Source organism: Onychomys torridus, chromosome 12 (assembly GCF_903995425.1).
Source record: "Onychomys torridus chromosome 12, mOncTor1.1, whole genome shotgun sequence".
NCBI classification, from domain to species: Eukaryota; Metazoa; Chordata; class Mammalia; order Rodentia; family Cricetidae; genus Onychomys; species Onychomys torridus.
The window spans coordinates 66949414-66970808 of NC_050454.1; the positions used below are offsets into that span (position 1 = coordinate 66949414).

The 21395-nt window shown below is 46.1% G+C and overlaps 1 protein-coding gene across 9 annotated transcripts in view; it reads right to left on the minus strand.

Moving 5' to 3' along the window:
- The window catches only part of Tiam1 (TIAM Rac1 associated GEF 1), a 374882-nt gene that overhangs the window by 108223 nt on the left and 245264 nt on the right, over positions 1 to 21395 (minus strand). For all 9 annotated transcript variants that reach the window (XM_036203278.1, XM_036203274.1, XM_036203273.1 and 6 more), the window contains 2 exons: positions 13925 to 14898; positions 187 to 634 (listed from right to left, as the gene is read on the minus strand). In XM_036203278.1, the coding sequence (XP_036059171.1) occupies positions 187 to 634; positions 13925 to 14887 (1411 nt within the window). In that variant the 5' untranslated portion in view covers positions 14888 to 14898. The remainder of the gene's footprint in view (positions 1 to 186; positions 635 to 13924; positions 14899 to 21395) is intronic.

Here is a 21395-nt window from a genome sequence, read left to right on the forward strand (position 1 = left end):
GGTCTTCTGTGATGGCCCTTATCTTCACCATGCTCATCCCAGGATTTAAGTTTAAAAAAAAAAAAAAAAAAAAGTCCATCTAATGTGTTTCTACCACAACAGACTATGTTTTAGATATACAATTATGAAATATTGCATAACTGTGAGTACCTGTGGAATGCATGCAGCTGGGCTGGCCTCCCTTACCTTTCAGAGACACCCAGTAATGCTTCCACTTCCTCCGGGTAGCGGACTCCACCTTCTTATTCTTCTTGTGTACCAGGAAGTTCTTGACTGCCAGCGCGCCAGCCTTGCGCACGGTGCCCTGCGCGGCTGTCAACAGGATGTCCGACTGGCCCGGGGAGCTGAGGGTGCCGCTACTCTGCTCATCGCTGTGCGCCGAGCCGGCCTCCTCCAGGCTCTCGCTGTTGGTGGTGCTCATCTCCAGTTCCCGCCTGAAGTTCTCGTACACCCCCTGGCGTGCAGCATCCCCAGTCGAACTGCTGCCGCTGTCGCTGCCCACAAAGGCTCGGCCGGTGGGGGGTGAGTAGCTGGAGTTGGTGGCATTAGATCGCCTGGACAGGAGGTCCGTGTCGGTGGTGGCCCCTTCGATCCCACTGTCTGCAAACTCGCTGCCCTCGCCTGTGTTAACATCCTTAGGAAGAGAAGGGGAGAGAGAAGCAGACATGCATCACTCGCAGAAGGAACTTGGGAGCGCTTGGTCCAGCCTGGGGCTCTGCAGTGGAAAAGGCCCACCGGGCTGCTCTGTTGCTGGACCGATCCCTCTTCATGCCAGCGCACTGCAGGACGGCTGGACGAAACAGACCTTTAACCACCCCAAATGCAGCCTAATGATTCAGAATGTTCAAGAAATATAAAAGGCACAGGGAACACTTCAAAGAGCATATCATTTATCTGACTTAATTAGCTAATTGGCAAACCAGCTATTGAGATTCTACCATGACCATGCTGAGGGAGCTCAGAGCCCTCAGCCACCTCAGCTGGCCTTGAACTCCGAGAAATTCAGCAGGCGATTTGTTAGCTCTTCTGGAGGTTGGGGTTACAATGCATAACTAGATCTTTACAGCTGATACTTAAAAAAAAAATAAAATAAAGGGCCTGATTGGGAGTCTGCATTATAATGGGGTGACTAGATTGCTAGCACACCCACTCACCCAGCAAGGCCCCATATCCCAAGAGCAGGCAAGAGTCCTTATGCCCTAATCAGCCTGGCTTCCTGAAAACAGCCTTTCACTCTGCATTGTGCTAAATCGGCCTGTGGGGCCCACAGCTCCCATGCACCTCTCCAATTACTTTGCCCTTTCAAAGCTGGGATGTAAGGAGCCTGAAGTAGGCAACTCACCACCCTGGGCTGAGTGACAGAGCCGGACAACTGCCAAGAGGCTGGGGTATCAACTCCCTGTGGAAAAGTGTTTGAAATTTCCAGAGCTGACCCTGTACCCCAGGAGACTATTTCCAGGTCACTGAGGTAGGTTCTTAGGTCAGCATCTCAATTGCTCTGAAGTACTACAGGTATTTGCACAAACAATAATTAGAGGATGGTAGTAATCAGGGAAGACGGTGATAACAGCATGGGACTCACGAGCTTGAAACGTGAGAAACAAGACTGATTCTTCTCAATGGAAGACAATAGGAACCCGAGTGTGATACGGGGGTGGGATGGGGTGGGGTGGGGGAAGGCAAAGCAGTGCACAGACTGGCAGTTTGGCCAGCCTGGGGGCACCATCAGTCTCACTAATAACTAACGGTGGTCGACACGTGTCAAAACTAAATGCATACTCTGAGCCATCATAAAAAAAACGAATTCTCTGAACTTAAATCTGTGCTGGGAGGCAATGGGGCAGACTTAGTCATACCATAGCTAAGACTGTGCCACACAGGGCCCAGATAAGTACTATGCCTCTGTCTCATTCAGTCTGAGCCAGTGGTTCACAGTTCAGTGTTATGAAAAAAAATGTAGGAGAGTAACAATATGAAGCGCAGGAAAGAGCGGGAAGGCGCGGCGGGCGGGTCAGAGGCGGCAGGCATAGATGAGCAGCTACCAAGCTTCAGTTCCATTCCGGATGGAGTTCGGATCCCTGGCAGGAGAAAGGACTTGTGGGAGACAAAGCCATCACAGAGGCAGCTGTTCTCCAAGGGTCTGAGAGCTGGAAGCTTGGTCCCCGGTACAGCAGAGCTGGGGGGAGGCAGAACCCTTAAGAGCTGGAATTCACACACAGGAAGGAAACTGAATAAGAAATGGAAGGAAAAGTGGGGGTGGGGCCTCATGGGAGGTATTTAGGTCATTGTGTGTAAGGGGGGGGGAGGGCGCTTGCCCTTGGGAATCATCAATGCTGGTCTTCCAAATCAATTCCTGCGAGAGTGAACTGCTAGAGAAGTCCTGGTCCCCTCAGTCTCTATGACTCCCCATCTGACCATGCAATCACTCCCTCTCAGACTGACTCCCACTGTGACGCTCTGTGCCAAAAAGACCTCAACAAAGCCAGCGGATGCTGGAGCCAAGTTCTTGGACCTCCCAGACTAAGCTAAAAATCCATGTCTTTTCTTTACAAATTAAGCAGCTTGGGGCATTTCATTATGGCAGTGGAAAGCAGACCAACAGACCCTGTGCCTGCTGGCCTATCACTTTGTTTTCTGTTCTTGAGCCTAACAACAGCCATGGAGGGTCACAAAGAACCCAGATTCCCTTAGTAAAAGATCCACTACATAAACAAAAAGCAGCATTGTCAACCCACACGTCTCTCTGGCAGGGACATTTACCATATGTGTCCCTGTGGATGTTAAGACAATAAGGAAAGCTGACAATCTTGGATAACCAAAAGCCGTGGAGGACAAGAACTCTGTGAATTTCTTCAATTTGATTTCCATGGGTCTATAAGTCCTCTGAAGAAGGCTGGGTCTGTATATTCGTTGCTTTTTTTTCTGTTGCTGTGATACATAACCAAGGCCACGTACAGAAGAAGGGGTTGATTTGGACCCACGTTTCCAGAGAGATAAGATTCCCTCAAGTTCAGGAAAGGTGGCAGCAAGTAGCAGACATGGCTGCAGCGACAGACGCTGAGGTTCACAGCTTAAACCACAAGAAAGAAGCCAAGAGAATGAACCAGAGATGGTCTTGAACACTCAAAACTCGAAGTGACCCACCTCCTCCAACAAGACCGCACCCCCAACTGGGGACAAAGTACTCAAATGTCTGAGACTATGGGGGAGAAGACTTCACTCAAACGACCACAGAATGTATGAAGGAACTAGCTATAACCACCCTGAGAACTAGCTATAGGCACCCTGAGAACTAGCTATAGGCACCCTGAGAACTAGCTATAGGCACCCTGAGAACTAGCTATAGGCACACAGGCAGCGACTTCAGTCCAAAGAAGAAAAGAGATGACGCCACACATCTCAGAATTCCCAGAGTCCTTGAGCAGGAAGGAACCTTGCAGAACCATTTCCTTCACTAACAGATAGGAACACTAGGACTCGGAAAGTCCTAATTCTGGTTAGTGGCAGATGGGAGGTTTGAACTCACGCTGCTGAGAACCTTTCCCACTGCGGAGCAGGGCAACCCTGCAGCTCAGCTGTGGGACAGCTTGTGACCAGAGTTTTGCCGGCATTATTCAACTCCGTCCTTCCCCACTTTGTTGACTGTATCTCCAGTTTTCTCTGGAAAAAGCTAAGGGATTGCTGGTCTGTTTGTTTTAACTTGCACAGCAAATAGCTAGAAGCCAACAGTGGAAGGAATCAGAAGAGCTGATATTGGGACACAGGGTGAGAGCTGGCTGGCCAGACAGCTCTCAACGCCCATCTTTTACGGTTGACAACAAGCCTACAAACCATCCCCTCCTTCACAGACCTCCTTGCTTCCACCTAAGCCAAGTGTTAAGGTAAGGAAGGACTCTGTGGACACTCACCTCTGTGTCACACCTGAACATCTGCTCATGCCCACTGAAGCTGGACACTTGCAGCGGCCCAGGTTGCGTGTGTTCAGCTCTGCGATGGTCACCAGACTGAGCAGAGATGAGATTGCTCCAGGTAGGAAGGAAGCTTGTAGGCCCCAGCTCAGCTCACAGGCTTTCAGAACACATGGCTCAATGTAACCGCTGGGGAGTGTCATCCTTGGATCTGCCTAAGACACACCACCTCATCCCAGACGTAGGTAATTGGGCTCAAGTAGTACACATTCCCCTCTCTGTGACCTAACCCATTGGGAAATGGGTGTCAGCTGCCCTGCTCCAACCCCTATTTAGTCAAGATGCTTGGGCTGTCCCAGATCCCCTGAAGCCCATGCCCTAGCACTGTGGATGATGGGTCAATAAAGCCAGAGACATTGCACAATACTCTTCTCTCTTTGCCTCACTGTGACACAAAACTTTCTTGTGGTCATCTTTTGGAAGGGCTCTTCCTGCCTTTCTCGGTCTCTAGGCAATCTCACAACTGAGAAACCTGATCCTCCCCACATGGAGAAGTACCTAGCAACCTCCAGACTCTTCCCAGCAGCTAGAAGACTGACCCCAGGAAGGAATTGCCTGGACGCCACGCAGTCTTTGTATACCATCAAGGTTCCTTCTTACCTAACTCAACACCTCAGCATTTGCTCTCTGCCAGCCAATTTAGCCAGATACTAAATTTTAATTTTAAAAGTCAGAGGAGGGCCAGGGAGATGGGTCGGAGGTGAAATAAAGCGCCTGCCATGCAAGGATCAGCCTTGGATACCAACAAACCTCCGTTAATCAATGCCAAGTGGGAGGAGCACTCACTAGCAATTCCAGTCTGACACACACACATACACATGCACACACACGCAAGAACATACACACACCCACATATGTGCACCCACTCACACTTGCATCCATACATGTGAAAACGTGTCTATACACATACACACATACCATATGCGCACGCATGAAAAATTCATTGGCGATCTCGGGGCATGGCTCAGTGATGGAGGGCTGCCCAGCCCTTGTGAGGCCCTGTGATCCCCAGCACCAGAAAAGAAGAGTGTAGCAGAGGAGATCAAAGGAAGTGGGAAGATCCTAGCCAGATGAAAATAACTCCCTGGAGAGCATACTATCTGGCGGAGACTTCTGCAAATCAGCTCAAAGTCACAGTCCCTACTAGAAATGCTGCACGGAAGAGATTTCCAGTTATGAGCAACATCCAAAGGACAGGGGTATCCTTAAATCTCACTCTCTCAAGACAAATCCCCACAACCAGCTAGCTCCCATTCCACTGGCAACTTTCCAAAAAGGGTGCCTGTGCTTCCCTACTGGATGCGCAGAAATCCAGCTGTAGCTCAGAGCATAGTGCAAGCGGCCAGGCAAGGGCCAGTCTGGGGCCCCTTAAGCTGTAAATGAGTTCCTGTACTGGAATTTCAAGAGGCAAAACCAGAGCCTATTTCTACTCCGTTAAAAACCAGAATCACCAACATGAAGAAAATATGGACTGATGACGCCTTGTAGCAAGGCTCTGGGTCTTTGCCCAGAGGACTTGCAAAGGATCCAAGGGAACAGCTCCCTGCGCTCGGGTGCAGAACCAATTTTGAAAAGCTAATTAGCCACAAAGTGCAAGGGCCCTGTAACAACTCAGAGACCAGCAAAATCAATTGGCCACTTGTAGCTGGAAGTGGAATGCAATTAGAAACTGTTTTTCTTGGTCAGGTTAATTTCCCTGATGGATCTAGCTTAGTCCAAATATACCTGTCCAGAGAAAGCTGTATACACAGCATAAGAGAATTCACTGTTCAGTAGAGGGAAAAGAGCATTGACTTGTGGAAGCCTTTGAAATGGAACTGTTCCCCTATGTTCCCCTCCCCTCTCACATGCAACACACACACACACACACACACACACACACACACACACACACACACACACACACCCTTTGTTCCTGGACATACAGTATACTCTCCTTTCGTAATCCCAGCATAGAAATGCTAATTCCAGGAAAAGACCACACTAATGTAGGCCTCCATTTCCTCATATATACAATGGGCAGGCGAGCAAGCCCTCCACCACACAGCCATGCCTCCAGCTACTATGCCCATATCTACTTAATAAAACACTTCATGATATGCTAAGTGATGGTGTTAACCCTGCAATAGTGCCTCAAACATGCCGGGCACCCTGTACCGGCACACAAATGTGAGGCCTTCCTTACATGGAATAAAAGGCACACCGGCTCCAAGCGTCCTGTACCAAGGTGGAAGGGAGCGTGCCTCTGAGGAATCTGGTATAAACAAGATCTCATGAGAAAAACAAGCAGGCAGATAGGTGGGAGCTAAATGCTAATTAGGCATTTAAATCATCTTCACACTCTGGAAACAGCACAGCAAATAAGAAAATGATGACGTCATCTACACTGAATTACCAGTTATGGGGCACTGCTGATAATTATCATTACTAACTAGCTAGAAATAGGAGACCAGCTCTCTCTCCCCTTTTCATCCATCCTCTCTCAAGGCAGTAGCTCCATGGCTTCCAATAGCCCTTTGTCCTCTAATTATTCCCAGTGGGAGTGACTCACGACTTCTCTCAATACAACTGGAACTGAAATTCTTTTTTTCTTTTGAGGGGGTGGTGGTGGTTCAAGACAGGGTTTCTCTTTATAGCTCTGGCTGTCCTGGAACTCACTCTGTAGACCAGGCAAATTTACAGAGCTCTACCTGCCTCTGCCTCCTGAGTGCTGGGGTTAAAGGTGCATGCCACCAGCACCTGGCTGGAACGGAAATTCTCAGTTACTATAAAGGGAATCCAATACATAGTACATACAGGTAGCAAATGTTGGAAACATTTCTTCAGGTGACTGCTGATGCTTGAGTGCTCTAGTCTACGTGGCATGAGTCATCCCCAGCCCTTCATCTGCTCCTCTATGGATGTACTTCCGCCTCGGAGCCACCCCTTCCTCTACTTCCTGGACCACCTCGGGTCTGTTTTCTTCCCTCACTACCTCTGTTACCATGGCAAGCTTCCTTCCACTAACCCAGGGCCACACCCTATTGCCTGATCAACTTTCCCAACACATTAGGGTGGGTTCCAGAGCCTGTCACTCACGACCCTGCACACATGTCCAGCATCAGCCCTTGGCTTTGGGTAAACTGAGACACTCCTTCGAGGGCATGGTTCCAACAGCTCTTTCTTGCAGGAATATCCGTGTTCCATGTTTTCTACAGCCTTTCCTCTCTCTTTTCCTCCAGCAGTCGCCATGCCGACCCCTCTGCACCATGTCCACTTCCCCTCGCCAGCAGTCACCATGCCGATCCCTCTGCACCATGTCCACTTCCCCTCGCCAGCCCTAACCACAGCCACACGGGGATCCTTGCCATTCCTCAGACATGTGAAGTGGCCTCCCACCTTACGCTCAGCAGCCAGTTCTCTCCTCTCCTTCCAACCCCAAGTCTGACCTCTCTCAAGGCCTGTAACACTCCCCAACACCTCGTCACCCCAGTCGCTTCTACTATAGCACACCACTTACTATTGCACTACCCCGTCTGTGCCACATACACCCCCGTTTCACTGCAACTCACTACGAGCTCTGGAGTTTTTCTCGTAGACACATCCCAAGAGCCAAGAATAGCGCCTGGCATGGGGTAGGCACTTCAAACATCATTACTGAATAAACTAACGGCTGCTCATTTCCCACCACTATCTCAAGACAAGGAGAATGTTTCTTGTGGAGAAACATTCTACTTTGATGTAAAGGTTTAGTCATTGCCAAGCTCACCAAGGCTCTCCTAAAGTTGAGATGATGAATGAGTCTTTGCCGTAAAGCTTACATTTACAACTTCAAGCAGCTCTGTACCGTCTTCTGTGGGTACAACCACAATTCATTTAAAATTTTTATTTAATTTTTCAAAGCACACACATAAACTCAGAGGGAAGCTGGGTTACCTTATGGACCCAGAGCTCCTGTCTTTGGGTGTTCCAACATTAACTGGGCCCAGCTGACAGATGAAAAGCAGGTCATGTTCTTGAGTTCCTCACTGGGTTCTGAAGACGCTGTCAGACCTTTAGAGTGGGCTGCCTTCACGGCCACATCCAGCAGGGCCTCACTTCACAGGATGCTACAGTCCTGGTTCTAGCCCTCTCACGCAGTTAGGCTGTCCAATCATCACGCCCACACTGTTCTGCCACAATGTGAAGTGAGGGGCTCACTTTTCTCTATTGGCACACTACAATAAAAACTGTGATTTTTTTTTTTTTCCACACGCTTAAACTTCCCCTGTCTCTTTTACTTTAAATGAGCAGCAATCCAGGAATGGACCTGAGATCCCTAAGATACCAGCCTGCGGGGGATCCCTGCGGCACCTTCTTTCCCAGCTCCCTGTGCAGAGGTCAAATCCTACACAGGACAGCTGAGCAGCACACTGTAAGGGATGAGGAACAGACTAGAGACTGATACAGTGACCCAGAAGCCAGAGACTCATACAAACACAGAACAAAACCTCATATCCACACAACTATGTTTAATTTTAGATAATAAAATGCAAATGCAAAGATACTTACATGGATGTGCAATTGGACTATTCCTAATTTAAAATGAATTAATGAGCACTTCTTACGTTTCTATTTCAATTACTAAGGTGGTGACTATTTGAAGACATACCCCATACAAACAGAAGCTCCTCAATGTCTAGAATACTTCTGAAGTGCACAGAGTGGCCCGAGAAGCGTGGCTGTTAGCCAGTCTCCCAACTACCCTCCCACCACTCACTGCCTCCAAAAAGATCTTGGCAAAGGAGTCAGACTTCCTTGCTGGAAATGGATGGGCTTTCTCAAAACAAATATCTCACTTCAGAATGTACATGCCAAAAACATTGAGACAAAGATGGAAGTCCCCAAAAATCAAACACAAACAAAACACAAGGTAGAAGAAGGAAAGACAAAGAGGAGCTCTAAAAAAAATAGATCCTATACGAAAATATTTTGTTTCGTGTAAGAAATCTTTTTTAAAGCACTCCTTTATTTACTACTTTTTTAAAAAAGTACTCCTTTCTTTGCTACTTTTTAAAACGTCCTCCTTTATGCAGACCTGGGGGTATGTATGTATACCACATGTACGCAGGAGCCTACTGAGGCCAGAAGGGGGCATCAGGTTCCCTGAAAGCAGAGTGACAGGTGGTTGTGAGCAGGTGGGGGGTGCTGGGACCTGAACCCAGTTTCTCTCCAAGAGCGGCCAGTGCTCTTAACTGTGGGGCCATCTCTCCAGCACTTAACAAAGTAACTCCTTACCAGACATCTCTAAATGGACTTTAGGGGACCCACGATTCCCAGAGATAATATCAAAAAAGGTGTGGTCCATAGGTTTATGTCAGAACAAGGTCCAAGGTTTTTAGCTGGTTCTCAACATGTCCAGGACAAAGGTAAAGGGTTGTTTAGCTATGGGGCCAGTTTCTAACGCAGGCAATACACTCATTTATGAGTCGTGTGAGGTTAAGGGGTCAAACCAAACAAAAATTTTAAAATCAAAATAATTTTTTCTAGGAACTTAAGATACCTTCTGATCTAGACCATTCAACCCAGGCATGGTGGTGCAGGCCTTTAACCCCAGCACTCAGGAAGCAAAGGCAGGTGGATCTCTGTGAGTTCAAGGCCGACTTGGTCTACAAAGTGAGTTCCAGGACAGCCAGAACTGTTAAACAGAGAAACCCTGTCTTGGAAAAACAAACAATAAAACCCAGGCTCCTCATCCTAGTAAAACTATCAACTGCTATTTGTTGATCAAAGGAAACATCAGGGATAGCTTCTCAAATATTCCTAGTCATCTAATGAGAACCAGCAGTACTAATTTCATTTTTAGCCAACAAGGCCCTTTTTCCTTGGACAGAATTGAGGATTTTAACCTTACAGTCTAAGGCTGTGGAAGGGAATGCTCTGGAAGAAAGTGTAAACACCATGGAGTTCGACGACCAGAATTTTTTGGTTTTTTTGTTTTTTTTACTTTATTTTACATGCATTGGTGTGAAGGTGTCAGATCTCCTGGAACTGGAGTTACAGACAGTTGTGAGTGCCTAGGTCCTGGGAATTGAACCCAGATCCTCTGGAAGAGCAGCCAGTGCTCCTAACCCCTGAGCCATCTCTTCAGCTTGAAGACCGGAATTTTGAGATCTTACACCTAAGCTCTTCAGGTCTCCCTCTGTGGTCGTTTGAATGAGAATGGCCCCCATAGGCTCACAGATTTGAATGATTGGTCACCAAGGAGTGGCACTATCTGAAAAAGGACTAGGAGGTGTGGCCTTTGTTAGAGGTGGTGTGTCATTGGGTTGGGCTTTGAGGTTTCAAAAGCCCTTGCCAAGCCCAAGAGGTATTCCCTCTTCCTGCTGCCTATAGAGATGGATGTAGAGTTCTCAACTACTGTTCCAGCATGTGGTAATTTGAATGTAATTGTCCCCCATAATCCCTCAGGCACTCCGCAGACTTGCTGAGCCTGACCAGATCACCAACGGCAGCGTCCCCTCTCTCCTACTCATACTTTGAAAGCCTCAGAGCTGCCCAAGATGGGACTCCAGAGCACGAAGCCACGCTTTACCTTCCTAACTAAAGCCACTATTTACTGGGCATCTCTTACTTTCAATAGCCAACGTTCTAAGTTGTCCATTCCTCTCCTCCTGGAATGCTTAATCTCCCTGGGAGTGTCCTTTGAAAAGAACCCAGATTCATGAGTTTAAACAACCAAAAGGCAGGAAGCAAAAACTCCAAGCCCAGACTTGCTGACACCTTTGACTCTCCATGTCCCTGGGCTACCCTCTCCTCAATCTGTTTCCAAAGAACTAGGACCCGAAGAGCCAAGTTCAGCCCAAAATCCAGCAAGCCATCAATGAAATTCAAGGAGCCACCTACTCTGTAACAGTTACTGAAACCAGTAACTAAACTCTGCTCCATGTTCTCAGTACAAACTACATACAGCATGTATACATGTACAAAACACAAGTGCCCAGACATGTGAATTAAACAAATAATTGGGTGCCAGATACCATGGCTCGTCGTACGTGATACTTTCAAAGCTTACATGTGAACTCCACAGCTTGCCTATTTCAGTAACAAATCCAACCACTGAGCACGTAAAAACAGCAAGGATGGCCAAAGCCTCTTTTTTTGATCATTTTCAAATCAAATGAAATTGGCCATATTATTTTGGATCCAGTGTATTTTCTCTGGGCTGAAAGGTTGCGCGCTCTTGGGCCAAATGTCTGCCAGGGACTTTTTCCGGTGGGAGTGAAAGGGTTGACAGAGCTACCTCACCAGGGCCAACCAGGAGACTGAGATCTATGATTCAGGCTTGCTACACAGGTCCCTTGGGTCAAAAACTTTGAAAAGGAAAAGAAGCATTCTTTTCAAGGAAGCTTCCACACCCACTATCTCTTAAAATACACTGTTTGGAACACAGTGGGCTCAAACTTAGACTAGGAAAATGTGGGTGGATGGATAGTGTTGTGCATAATTCTGGGGTTTGTTTCAAGTCATTAAAGATCCTTACTCAACATATAAAGTCAATACCAAAATAATACTTCCGTTCATTTTTCTAGGCTCCACATAAGGCTTCCAAGCACGGTACTCCTTTTGGCTCACCTAACACAGCCCTGCTGGAGGAGGGTGTCACTCTCCCCGGAGGAAGTGACTTACCCAAGGACATCCAGTGGATAAACAGACAAGCCAGCATGCAAATGGCCTTCTTAGGATTCCTAGTCCATAGCACTTTGCATTACATTAACAGTGGCTTTATGAGACACCACACTTAGATGATCTCACTTCTGTATATTAACTTGGGAAGTCAGCAAGCCAACGGATGGAGATTTCATATTGCGGTCTCCCGGGGGACCCTCAGTGGAGGTGAACTAGACAGGAGCATCGCCCGTTCCGTGGGTGGTTCGCTTTGCCCCTGTTCCATGGGTGGTTGGGATTTAAAGGCCTGAAGCTTGTGGGGCCAAGCTGAGGTCTGGCTATCTCTGGTTTAACAAGCATGGAGACAGAAATCCAGACTATAGCTGGGTAGCCCTCTGCAACCTTACAGAGAGCAAGGTTGACTCACTCCAGGCAGAGGTGTGGTCTAGGTCAATATACCCTTTGCCAAGGCCAGCAGAGTATCTCTCTGAATCAGTCCTGTGATGCCAATTTGGTTGGCAGACAATTTCAGGGCAGCCTTTCAGTGCTTTCCATGTGTCCCTTTAATAGGTCACCAGTCTATGACCTGTCAAACCGACCATTCAGGAGTGAGCCTCGCAGGTTAGTTAGTGGGACCATCAGGTAGGATGAGAACCCATCATTTCTGCCATAATCTCAATTGTGTGGTCATCTCAACTCAGAAAAAGAGAGGTTAGAATTCAGGCAGTCCCTCTAGAGGTACAGTCCCTGCTCACCTTCTCAGATGACACATTCTGACTCTTCGTCAACTCAAGGTCTGGGCACAAACGCCCAACTGCCCCAAGTCTTCAACCCACACAGTACCACCAGCGAACTAATCCCCCACCACCACCCCACCCATACCCCTACCTCACCTCCCCACCCCCTACATGCCCTTGGCTGCTGTCTAAGTATCAGGCTTCATGACTCATGGGTGCTTTCACTCCATCGTCTCAAACTGTCCTATTATTACCCTACTTGGTGTGTGCGCATCCACAGAGCTGAGGGTCTAACCCAGAGCCTCTTACAGACAAGCAAGTGTGTTGCCACTGAGCTCGAGTCCCCAGTCCCATTACCTCCCCTTGGGCAGGTGAAGAAATCAAGGCTTTAAAACAACTACTAACTTGCCCCAAGTCAACCAGGTAGGGAGAGGTGAAGCCTTAGGAAAATGGCTTTGGCAGCATCAGCAATATCCATCTTCAGGAAGAAACCCAGCCTCACACCAGGCCCTCCACCACTGGCCCGCCTTAAAAGTCACTCTGCCGGTGCCCATTTGACCTAAACCAGGGCCAGGCCAGAGAGTGCAGCACTGCCCCCTACTGGGCAGGCCAGAGTGCAGAAGCCTTCGCAGGTCACCATGATACTCAATGTCTTTCAAAGCAAGTGGATCAGAGATCCACTTTTGGATCAGGAGCGCAATCCACTCATCACTTCTCAACCTGGTCAGAATCCAAAACTCTCCAAAATCTGCCACATGGAACAGCAGCATCAGGAAAGGACCAAAGCATGCAGGGCTGTCTGATACACACTCAACCTATTCTTGCCAGCCGAGTCAGTGGGCCCTCCTCCCACAGGTTACACACTTTCCGAGTCTTCTGCAAACCTGCTCACACCCCTACTCTCCCCTGCATTCAAATGCCAAGCGAGCAGCTAAGCACCTTTATGCCCACTCTTCAGGGGGAACTCTAAAAGTCAGGGTTTGCCCCAGGTCAAACAAATTGGCTACAAACTAGAAACTGGGAATCCACCCATGTTATTCCTTCTGCTAGACCTCCCTCCAGAGACAGGGCTGGCCTCATCGCAAGGAACAGGAAATTGAAATGGCTCCTGGTAAGACGGCAAGCCTGCCAACACCAGAGAGACGCTAACAAATGACCGCTGAATCAAAAAGGCTCCTTCAAAGGAGCTGTCCCACCATCTTCTTCTTCACCCCACCTGCTGCAATGTGGAGATGAGCTCCAAGTGCCGCAACCATGCCTGCATGCCCACAGAGAGGACCAAGTGAGACAGTCCCATCAGGGAGGTGCTGTTGAGGGACTGAGGTGAGAGGCAGCTTCCCAGTATGAACTTAGCAGGGCTATTGGCATTCTTAGCACATCCTCCCGCCTCACTCCATACACACCCCTTAATCCCCACCCCTTACCCACAGAACTGGAAGAGGGGCGCAGCCAAAGCCATACCAGCTGCAGCAGCTGCCAGACAAACGCTGAAAAGCCCGATTTTTAACATGAGGAACTGGGAAGAGCAAAATCATGCACTTTAAGAGCCATGCACCACTTCCAAAATACGGAAACAGATCTCTGAGGCTTTACCTGGGCTGTTTTTGCTCTTCTGCCTTGCATGCTCTTGCTAAGGCTCATTTGTGGGTTGGTGGCACCTTCGGAAAGACAGTGCGATTTCCTACAGGGAAGTGTGTTATAATTACTGTACAGAGGAGTCTCTTCAGCAGCAGCCGGTGGCATCTTACGCTTTGCGAGATCAGGAATATCAGACACCAAATTCCGACAGTAGCCTGAAAATCTGTTCCTCGGACCTCCGTTTGCCTTCACCCCAGAGTTTTTCTGAGCGTACAAGTCACCCAGGGAGTTGGCTCGCTGACAGGTGCTGAGCTGCCTGGGACTTGCCTCTGCTTCCATCCCCCGAGCCTCCTCACAATCCTTCTCTTCCGCGGAACCCAAGATTTCTTCGTTGCTTGTTAAGTGTTCTTGGCTCAGATCTGAGAGTGAGAATTCCAGGCTGTCCTCCCGCCAGATGTCTGCAGATTTGGAGCGTTTCTTCTTAAAGCTCGCTGTCTCCATGAACGTGGGCCCATTGGATGTATAGGGACGCTGCCTCCTGCCTCCCTCAGCCAAGAATGTAGCGTCATCCCCGTAAAGCCGGCTCTCCTCCGAGTCTGGCATGCTCTGCACAGAGGCAGCTGTGAGGACCATGCTGCCGTCTACGCTGGGAGTGACAGAGGAATCCGTGTAAGATACAGGTCTCAAGCCCATATCTACTCGATCCACCCAGATGGGGTCCCCAAAGTCGTCTAAGGCTCCTTCTTGGGAGAAGGGCTCCAAGCCATTTTCAGCCAGGGACTGGGGGATGCTGGGGGTGCTGCTGGACCGGGTGCTCACTTCGGAGTTCCTGTGGATCGCCTTCCCGGAGGAAGCATGCCGTGTCCTCCGTGTCTTGTGTGACAGTCGCAGGGAGCGTGATGTGTGTTTCCGCCCCAGGCTGGCATGCTTTTCTCCATAAAACTCGTGGTCTACATTTTGGCTTTCTGCGTTTCCCATGGTTTTATGGTCTGTACAGCACAGGAGGAAGAGGGGGGAAAAAAGAGATAATTGAGTCTGTGTTCGAATGGGAATAAAGATCTCAGGAGTAAGGGCTTAGGGTCAGGCTGAGCAGACACTTTGACTATGGGGTTAGGTAAATAAAAGCACAGCTTCTGGGTGCTTTGGGCAAATATATGGACTGATACCTGGCAACAGGTGAGAAAACCATTATCTATTGAGATAGTCCCCAGAGAGGTGAAACACTCGTGGAAATTCAGTAGAGAGCTGTCTTTGCTCAGAGGGCAGATGCCCATGGGATACCCAGAGTGTTGCTCCCATGCAGGTGGCCACTATGCTCACCTTATCTTTCTTCTGAAGCATCACAATGATATACTGAAAGTCTGCTCTTACCAAACACTGAAAACTAAAGTACAAACCTGGGTATCTATTAAAAGAGCAATTTTCTTTTCTCCCTTTATGCCAGGGGTTCTGTTTATTTTCTTGTTTTTGCTTACATAGTCTTATCTGTTCCACGGTTTGGGGAGTTTTTTGTTTTGTTTTGGTTTTTTGTTTGTTTTGTTTTTCTGCTTTATACTTGGATTCTAGCCACACCTCAAAAATCATTCAAAACTTGAAAGCCTCCAAATGCATATCTAATCAATTTTTCCTAACAAATCAAAATCATGAAGAACATAGACTGCTACCATCCATTCCACAGCCACTCTGAAAACTTCGATCTGAGGGAGGAGGGGCACAGGAAGGGCAAAATTAAAACCTCGTTCGGCAGCTGACGAATGGGTTTATTTCTGGGAGCAAATCCAACCTGTGAACATGAATCTAGTACAGAACGCCCCAAGACAGAAAACGCATACTGCTAAACCAGCAACCTCAGTCCAGCCTAGTGGGACCAACTGGGTTGACTCAACCCTCCCTTAACACATCCCTAGCCTCCATCTTGGACCTGATGACACAATGCTGCTGCAAAGGAAATTTTTCACGGCTTCACAACTGTGACTGTATCTGGCCTCGATCCTTGCTCCAGGAGCCTCTCCCGTTCTCTTCCAAGCATAGCCGCTCAAGATAACACACATGAAAGGAAAAAAGAAAATGGAGCCTCCCTCGGCAAATCACCGCACTGGCTCTGTCAACTGCATGCAGAGCCACGCGTTCAAGAAGCATCTGCTGAGCACCTACTGTATTCTAGAAGCCAGAGGTGAGCTGTGGATGACGCACACACCTTCCACCCTTCTGAAACAGAGCTAGCCAGGGAAGGTGTGCTGTCACAAGGAGAATACAAGGTGCCAAGAGGAACAGGAAATGAGGTTGATGATCACAGCAAAAAAAGACAGAACTACATTAATGTAAGGTACCTTCCTGTTGGCTCAGAAATCGTACAGTCCCACTGTTGACTCCAAGCAGTGGCTTCAGCTCTGACAAGCATATCTTATTGTAAGAATGTACGGCACACAGGAAAAACCTCCAGGTGATGTGCCAGTGAGGTCAGAGGTAATCCATCCAGATACTAGATGTTAAACTATTCCTAGACTATTCCTATACTAGAATATTCCCCACTCAGCCACACATGATTCTCAAAGGGGACCTTCTTTAGATTCCCCACTTTTTACCAGCAGCAAGTACATCTCAAAGCAACAATGTACACACTTCTCTGGTTGATGCCTTTAAGAAGCATAAGGAAAACCAAAAGATTAATGGTCCATGTAAGACCACGATACATCCCTAAGTCTAGCACTTGCTACATGTTTTACAAGCGTTTGTAAACACAGATTTCACTAACACTAAAGGCCATGGCCAATTTCCTAGAACTCATGTTTTATTATTTTATTGATTTTTGAGGTATTGGGAATCCAACAGAGAACCTTGCTCATGTTAAGCACATGTTCTTCATTGGGGGGTTGAAACTTCCAGGCCAAGGCTGGAATGGCTACCCACTACAGAGCTACATGCCAACTCATATAGCTATTGATAGAGTTTGAACCCGGGGCCTCATGCATGTTACCCTGAACTACAGCCCCAACCCCAGCTTCTAATTTTCCAAAAACGCTAAATTAAGTATAAATTAAGATTCCTAGTGGGGCATGACTTTAATCCCAGCACTTGGGTGCTGTGGATATTGCTCTGTGTAAATAAAGTTCTGATTGGCCAGTGGCTGGGCAGAAAGTATAGACAGGACAAAAAAAAAGAAAATTCTGGAAAATAAAAGGCTGGGGAGAGACACCGCCAGCCACCGCCATGAGAAACAACATATAAAGACACTGGTAAGCCACAAGCCATGTGACAAAATATAGACTAACAAAAATGGGTTAATTTAAGATAAAAAAAGTAGATAATAAAAAGCCTACCACAGCCATACAGTTTATAAACAATGTAAGTTTCTATATGCTTTCTTGGTTGGGTCTGAGCGACTATGGGCCTGGCGGATGAGAGAGATTTGTCCTAACTGGGCCAGACAAAAAAACTCTAACTACAAATGGCGCCCAACGTGGGGCAAGAGTTTCCACCTAAAACCTAAAAAAAAAGATTCTAAGACAGAACTAAAAACAGCTTCCTAGTTGTCTTTCTCAAGTTAGCGGCAGCCTGCGGGTTTGAGCTACTATGGCGGGTTCCTGGCGTGTGTGTCTGACCTGCAGTGTGGCGGGAATGAAAAGTCTACAAGCGACACTTTACTCTGCTACATGGTGGATTTAGCCTTTGCTAGTTAAAAAAATAAAATAAAATAAAATAAAGGATTTCTGGGCTATGCACTACTTTGATAAAACTGCTTCTGATAGTTGATGGTACACATGGCTCCAGACCCAGAGCTGGCGGTAAACTGTACCACCGCCATGTTGGAAAGCTGAGGTGGGCGGAGCCAGCAGCCACAACAGCGTTTCAGTCTTACAAAGATAGATATTACACAGAGAATCTGGTTTGTCTTGTCTTTGAGATTTTTAACTACAAAAAAAGATTTGATCGTAAAAGCTGTTGAGTTAAATAAGTATATAAATTTTAAAGATACCTTAACTTCAAAATTTGGATATAAGGATATATTGCTTTAAAAAAAAGTCTCTGCTTTTGTTTCCACAAAAAGCCAGAGGCTATGGATTTGTTCCAGACTAAGATACATCAGTTTTGATCAGCCAAGACCACCTAAAAGGTCTCCGATGACACCATGGCCCAGATGATCCAACATCCAAAATGGTTTCAAGACAACTGACTCAGAGGTTCACCCTAATGGACTACTCCATAATCCTAAAATTTTCTTTATGTCCCCATAAGATACAGCGCCCCCCTCCAGCAAAAAGTAGTAAAAAAAACTACGCCCACATTCCCAAAATTATCAAGCTGGCTTTAGAGATAAAATTGACTCACTCCTTCTCTAAACCCAAACACATTGTTAAAAAAAAAGGTTAAAAGATTCTTATGTCCCAAATCAAAAGAGCCCTCTGATGTAGGACAGAAAAAAAACAATTATTTTTCTTTAAAACAGGTTAATTATAAATGCGATCTCTTTCTAAAGAAGAAAGGGGGATATGATATAAATATAATAAAAAAAAGATAGATTAAAAAACTTACTTCTAAAAAACAACAACTCATTTAAAATGTTTTACATTGATATAGATTTTAGTCTATTGATACAAACTTAAAGTTAATTTTGTTATACTGTATATATATTTCTAATCATATTTAAGATATTACATTTATATAGCTCATTTTAAATTAAAATAAATAATTAAAAATAGATTAATAATTAATCATCTATGATAATCATACTTATAGCCATGTTAGTTGTCTTCTAGATATACATAAACATATTTCAGATAAATAGGTAATCTTCAAATACTTCAAAGACCTACAAAATATGACATTTAAAATACTTTCAAAATTTAAACTTTCTGGACAATGAGACATGTCTGCTCCTGACAGCACTGATTTACTTCAAAGAAGAGGATGGACATTAAAGATACTTCATATTTTATCTTCACCTTAACAAAAATAGCCATTTAGACAAAAAACTGTTCTTGCCTGGACTGCTTGATCAACTAAACGTACAAAACCCATAAAAAGATAACCACTAAACTTTGCTTGACAAAATGGTCCTTCAGGTTCCTGCTTCGCAGAAAAAACTGCCAAACATTCTACAAGACACTAAAAAAAATAACCGACAAACTCTAGCCCTGTGGGCTAAAGACAAATGCCCCAACTTTACAAAAAAACATTAGATGACTGTCCAGACTGCCAGCTGTCTCTGTCTACTCTTACAAGACTCCTAAAAAATACTTATATCCTTCTCCCGGTTCTCAGGTAATATTATATCCTTCTGAGGTCTTTGATATGATTAAAGACTAAATAGTTATAATTTCCTCAGTTATAAAAAAAGATAAGTTAGATATAAAACATTAGACTCACAAATATTAGATAAGATATCTTCTTTAATATTATAACTATAATTCTTACTTAATAATTGTTTTGTTATACGTAATTATACTATATAAAAATTAAAACCTTCCTAAAAAAAAAAAAAAAAGTACTGTAGATATCGCTCTGTGTAAATAAAGTTCTGATTGGCCAATGGCTGGACAAAAAGTATAGACAGGACAAAAAAAAAAAATTCTAAAAAATAAAAGGCTGGGGAGAGACACCGCCAGCCGCCGCCATGAGAAACAACATATAAAGACACTGATAAGCCACAAGCCATATGACAAAATATAGACTAACAAAAATGGGTTAATTTAAAATAAAAAAAGTAGATAATAAAAAGCCTACCACAGCCATACAGTTTATAAACAATGTAAGTTTCTATATGCTTTCTTGGTTGGGTCTGAGCGACTATGGGCCTGGCGGATAAAAAAGATTTGTCCTAACTGGGCCAAACAAAAAAACTCTAACTACACTTGGGAAGCAGAGTCAGGTGGATCTCTAAGAGTCTGAGGCCAAGTCTGCTCTATAGAGCAAATTCCAGGATAGCCAAGGTTACATAGAAAAACCCCTGTCTCGAAAAACCATAAATAAAGATTGCTGTATGTTTTGTCAATAAAGAGAAGACCGGGAACAAATGTTGGCTGCAGCTTAATTTAAGACTCACATGGGTTGAAATTCAAAGGAGGAAAGAATTATAGTGAATGAAGAGAATCAAAGAAAAGCCGTCACTGTCAACTCACGAGTCATACTCGCGCTCCTGTATTAAACTACCAAAAGTCTGCAAATATAAACGAGAGCTTTCTGGGCAGGTTTCTTTCAGCCCAGAGAAAACCAATCAACTTAAAAGCCCCAAGAGAGTGTTCCTAAAGGAAATGGCCCAACGTGCAAGAATTATAACAGCCCATGCATCAAGCTGACGGGTCTGCTAGATTAATAGCACTTTTAGTAGTAAGATGCTTTTCATGAGCCAAGGTAGGAAGGAAGCCATTTTTATCTTCAGGATAAGAACTCAGAGACAAGTGCCAAACCTCCTAAATCCTACCAGGACAGATTCTCAGGGGATGACCTCAGCAGAGTCAGCACAAAGTCTAAAGCAACCGAAGTCAAGAAAAATTAAGTTTCTAGGAGCTACAGAAGCACTCCTTAATTTGAAAGCTTCTCAAAAGTCCCTCTAGGGCAGATTGGGGAGTGGGGAGAGGCTCTGTAAATAACATAAGGATAAAAAATTAAAATTGCGGAGGGACTGTAAGGACATGAATTGTTGAGAACAAGACTGGAAAAGCACGGGGACAAATAACCAAACAAATGGAAGCACATGAATTATGAACCAAAGGCTGAGGAACCCCCAGCTGGATCAGGCCCTCTGGATAAGTGAGACAATTGAATAGCTTGATCTGTTTGGGAGGCACCCACGCAGTGGGACCTGGACCTGTCCTTAGTGCATGAGCTGGCTGTTTGGAACCTTGGGCTTACACAGGGACGCATGCTCAGTCTGGAAGGAGGGAACTGGACCTGCCTGTACTGAATCCACCAGGTTTAAATGAATCCTCAGGGGAGTTTTGGCCCTGGAGGAGATGGGAATGGAGGGGAGGGGCTGGGGGAAAGGTGGGGGGGGGGGCGGGATTGGGGAGGACAGGGGAACCCATGGCTGATGTGTAAAATTAAAACACAAATATAATAAATAACAAAAAAAAATAAAATTGCTCACTACAGAAGAAACACAAGCCCTGCCCCACACCCAGAGAGCTAGTGAGCCCCAGCCCTTCTCCCACCCAGGTAAAATGTCAGCTGCTCCCATCAGCTTCCTATTCCATCCTCCTTGCAACCTGTGATTGGTTTTTATTTCAAACATGCAAAACCTGGTTTCTAGTGTGTGTGTGTGTGTGTGTGTGTGTGTGTGTGTGTGTGTGTGTGTGTGTGAGAGAGAGAGAGAGAGAGAGAGAGAGAGAGAGAGAGAGAGAGAGAGAGAGAGAGAGAGAGAGAACACAGACTTGTTAATTCAGGGCAGAAAGTGACTTTAAAAAAAAAAAATCTCCACAAAAGACTAGAACCTCTGCACTCAGGCCAAAGAGCTAATAGATACAGATGAAGTTCCTCATCTACATGG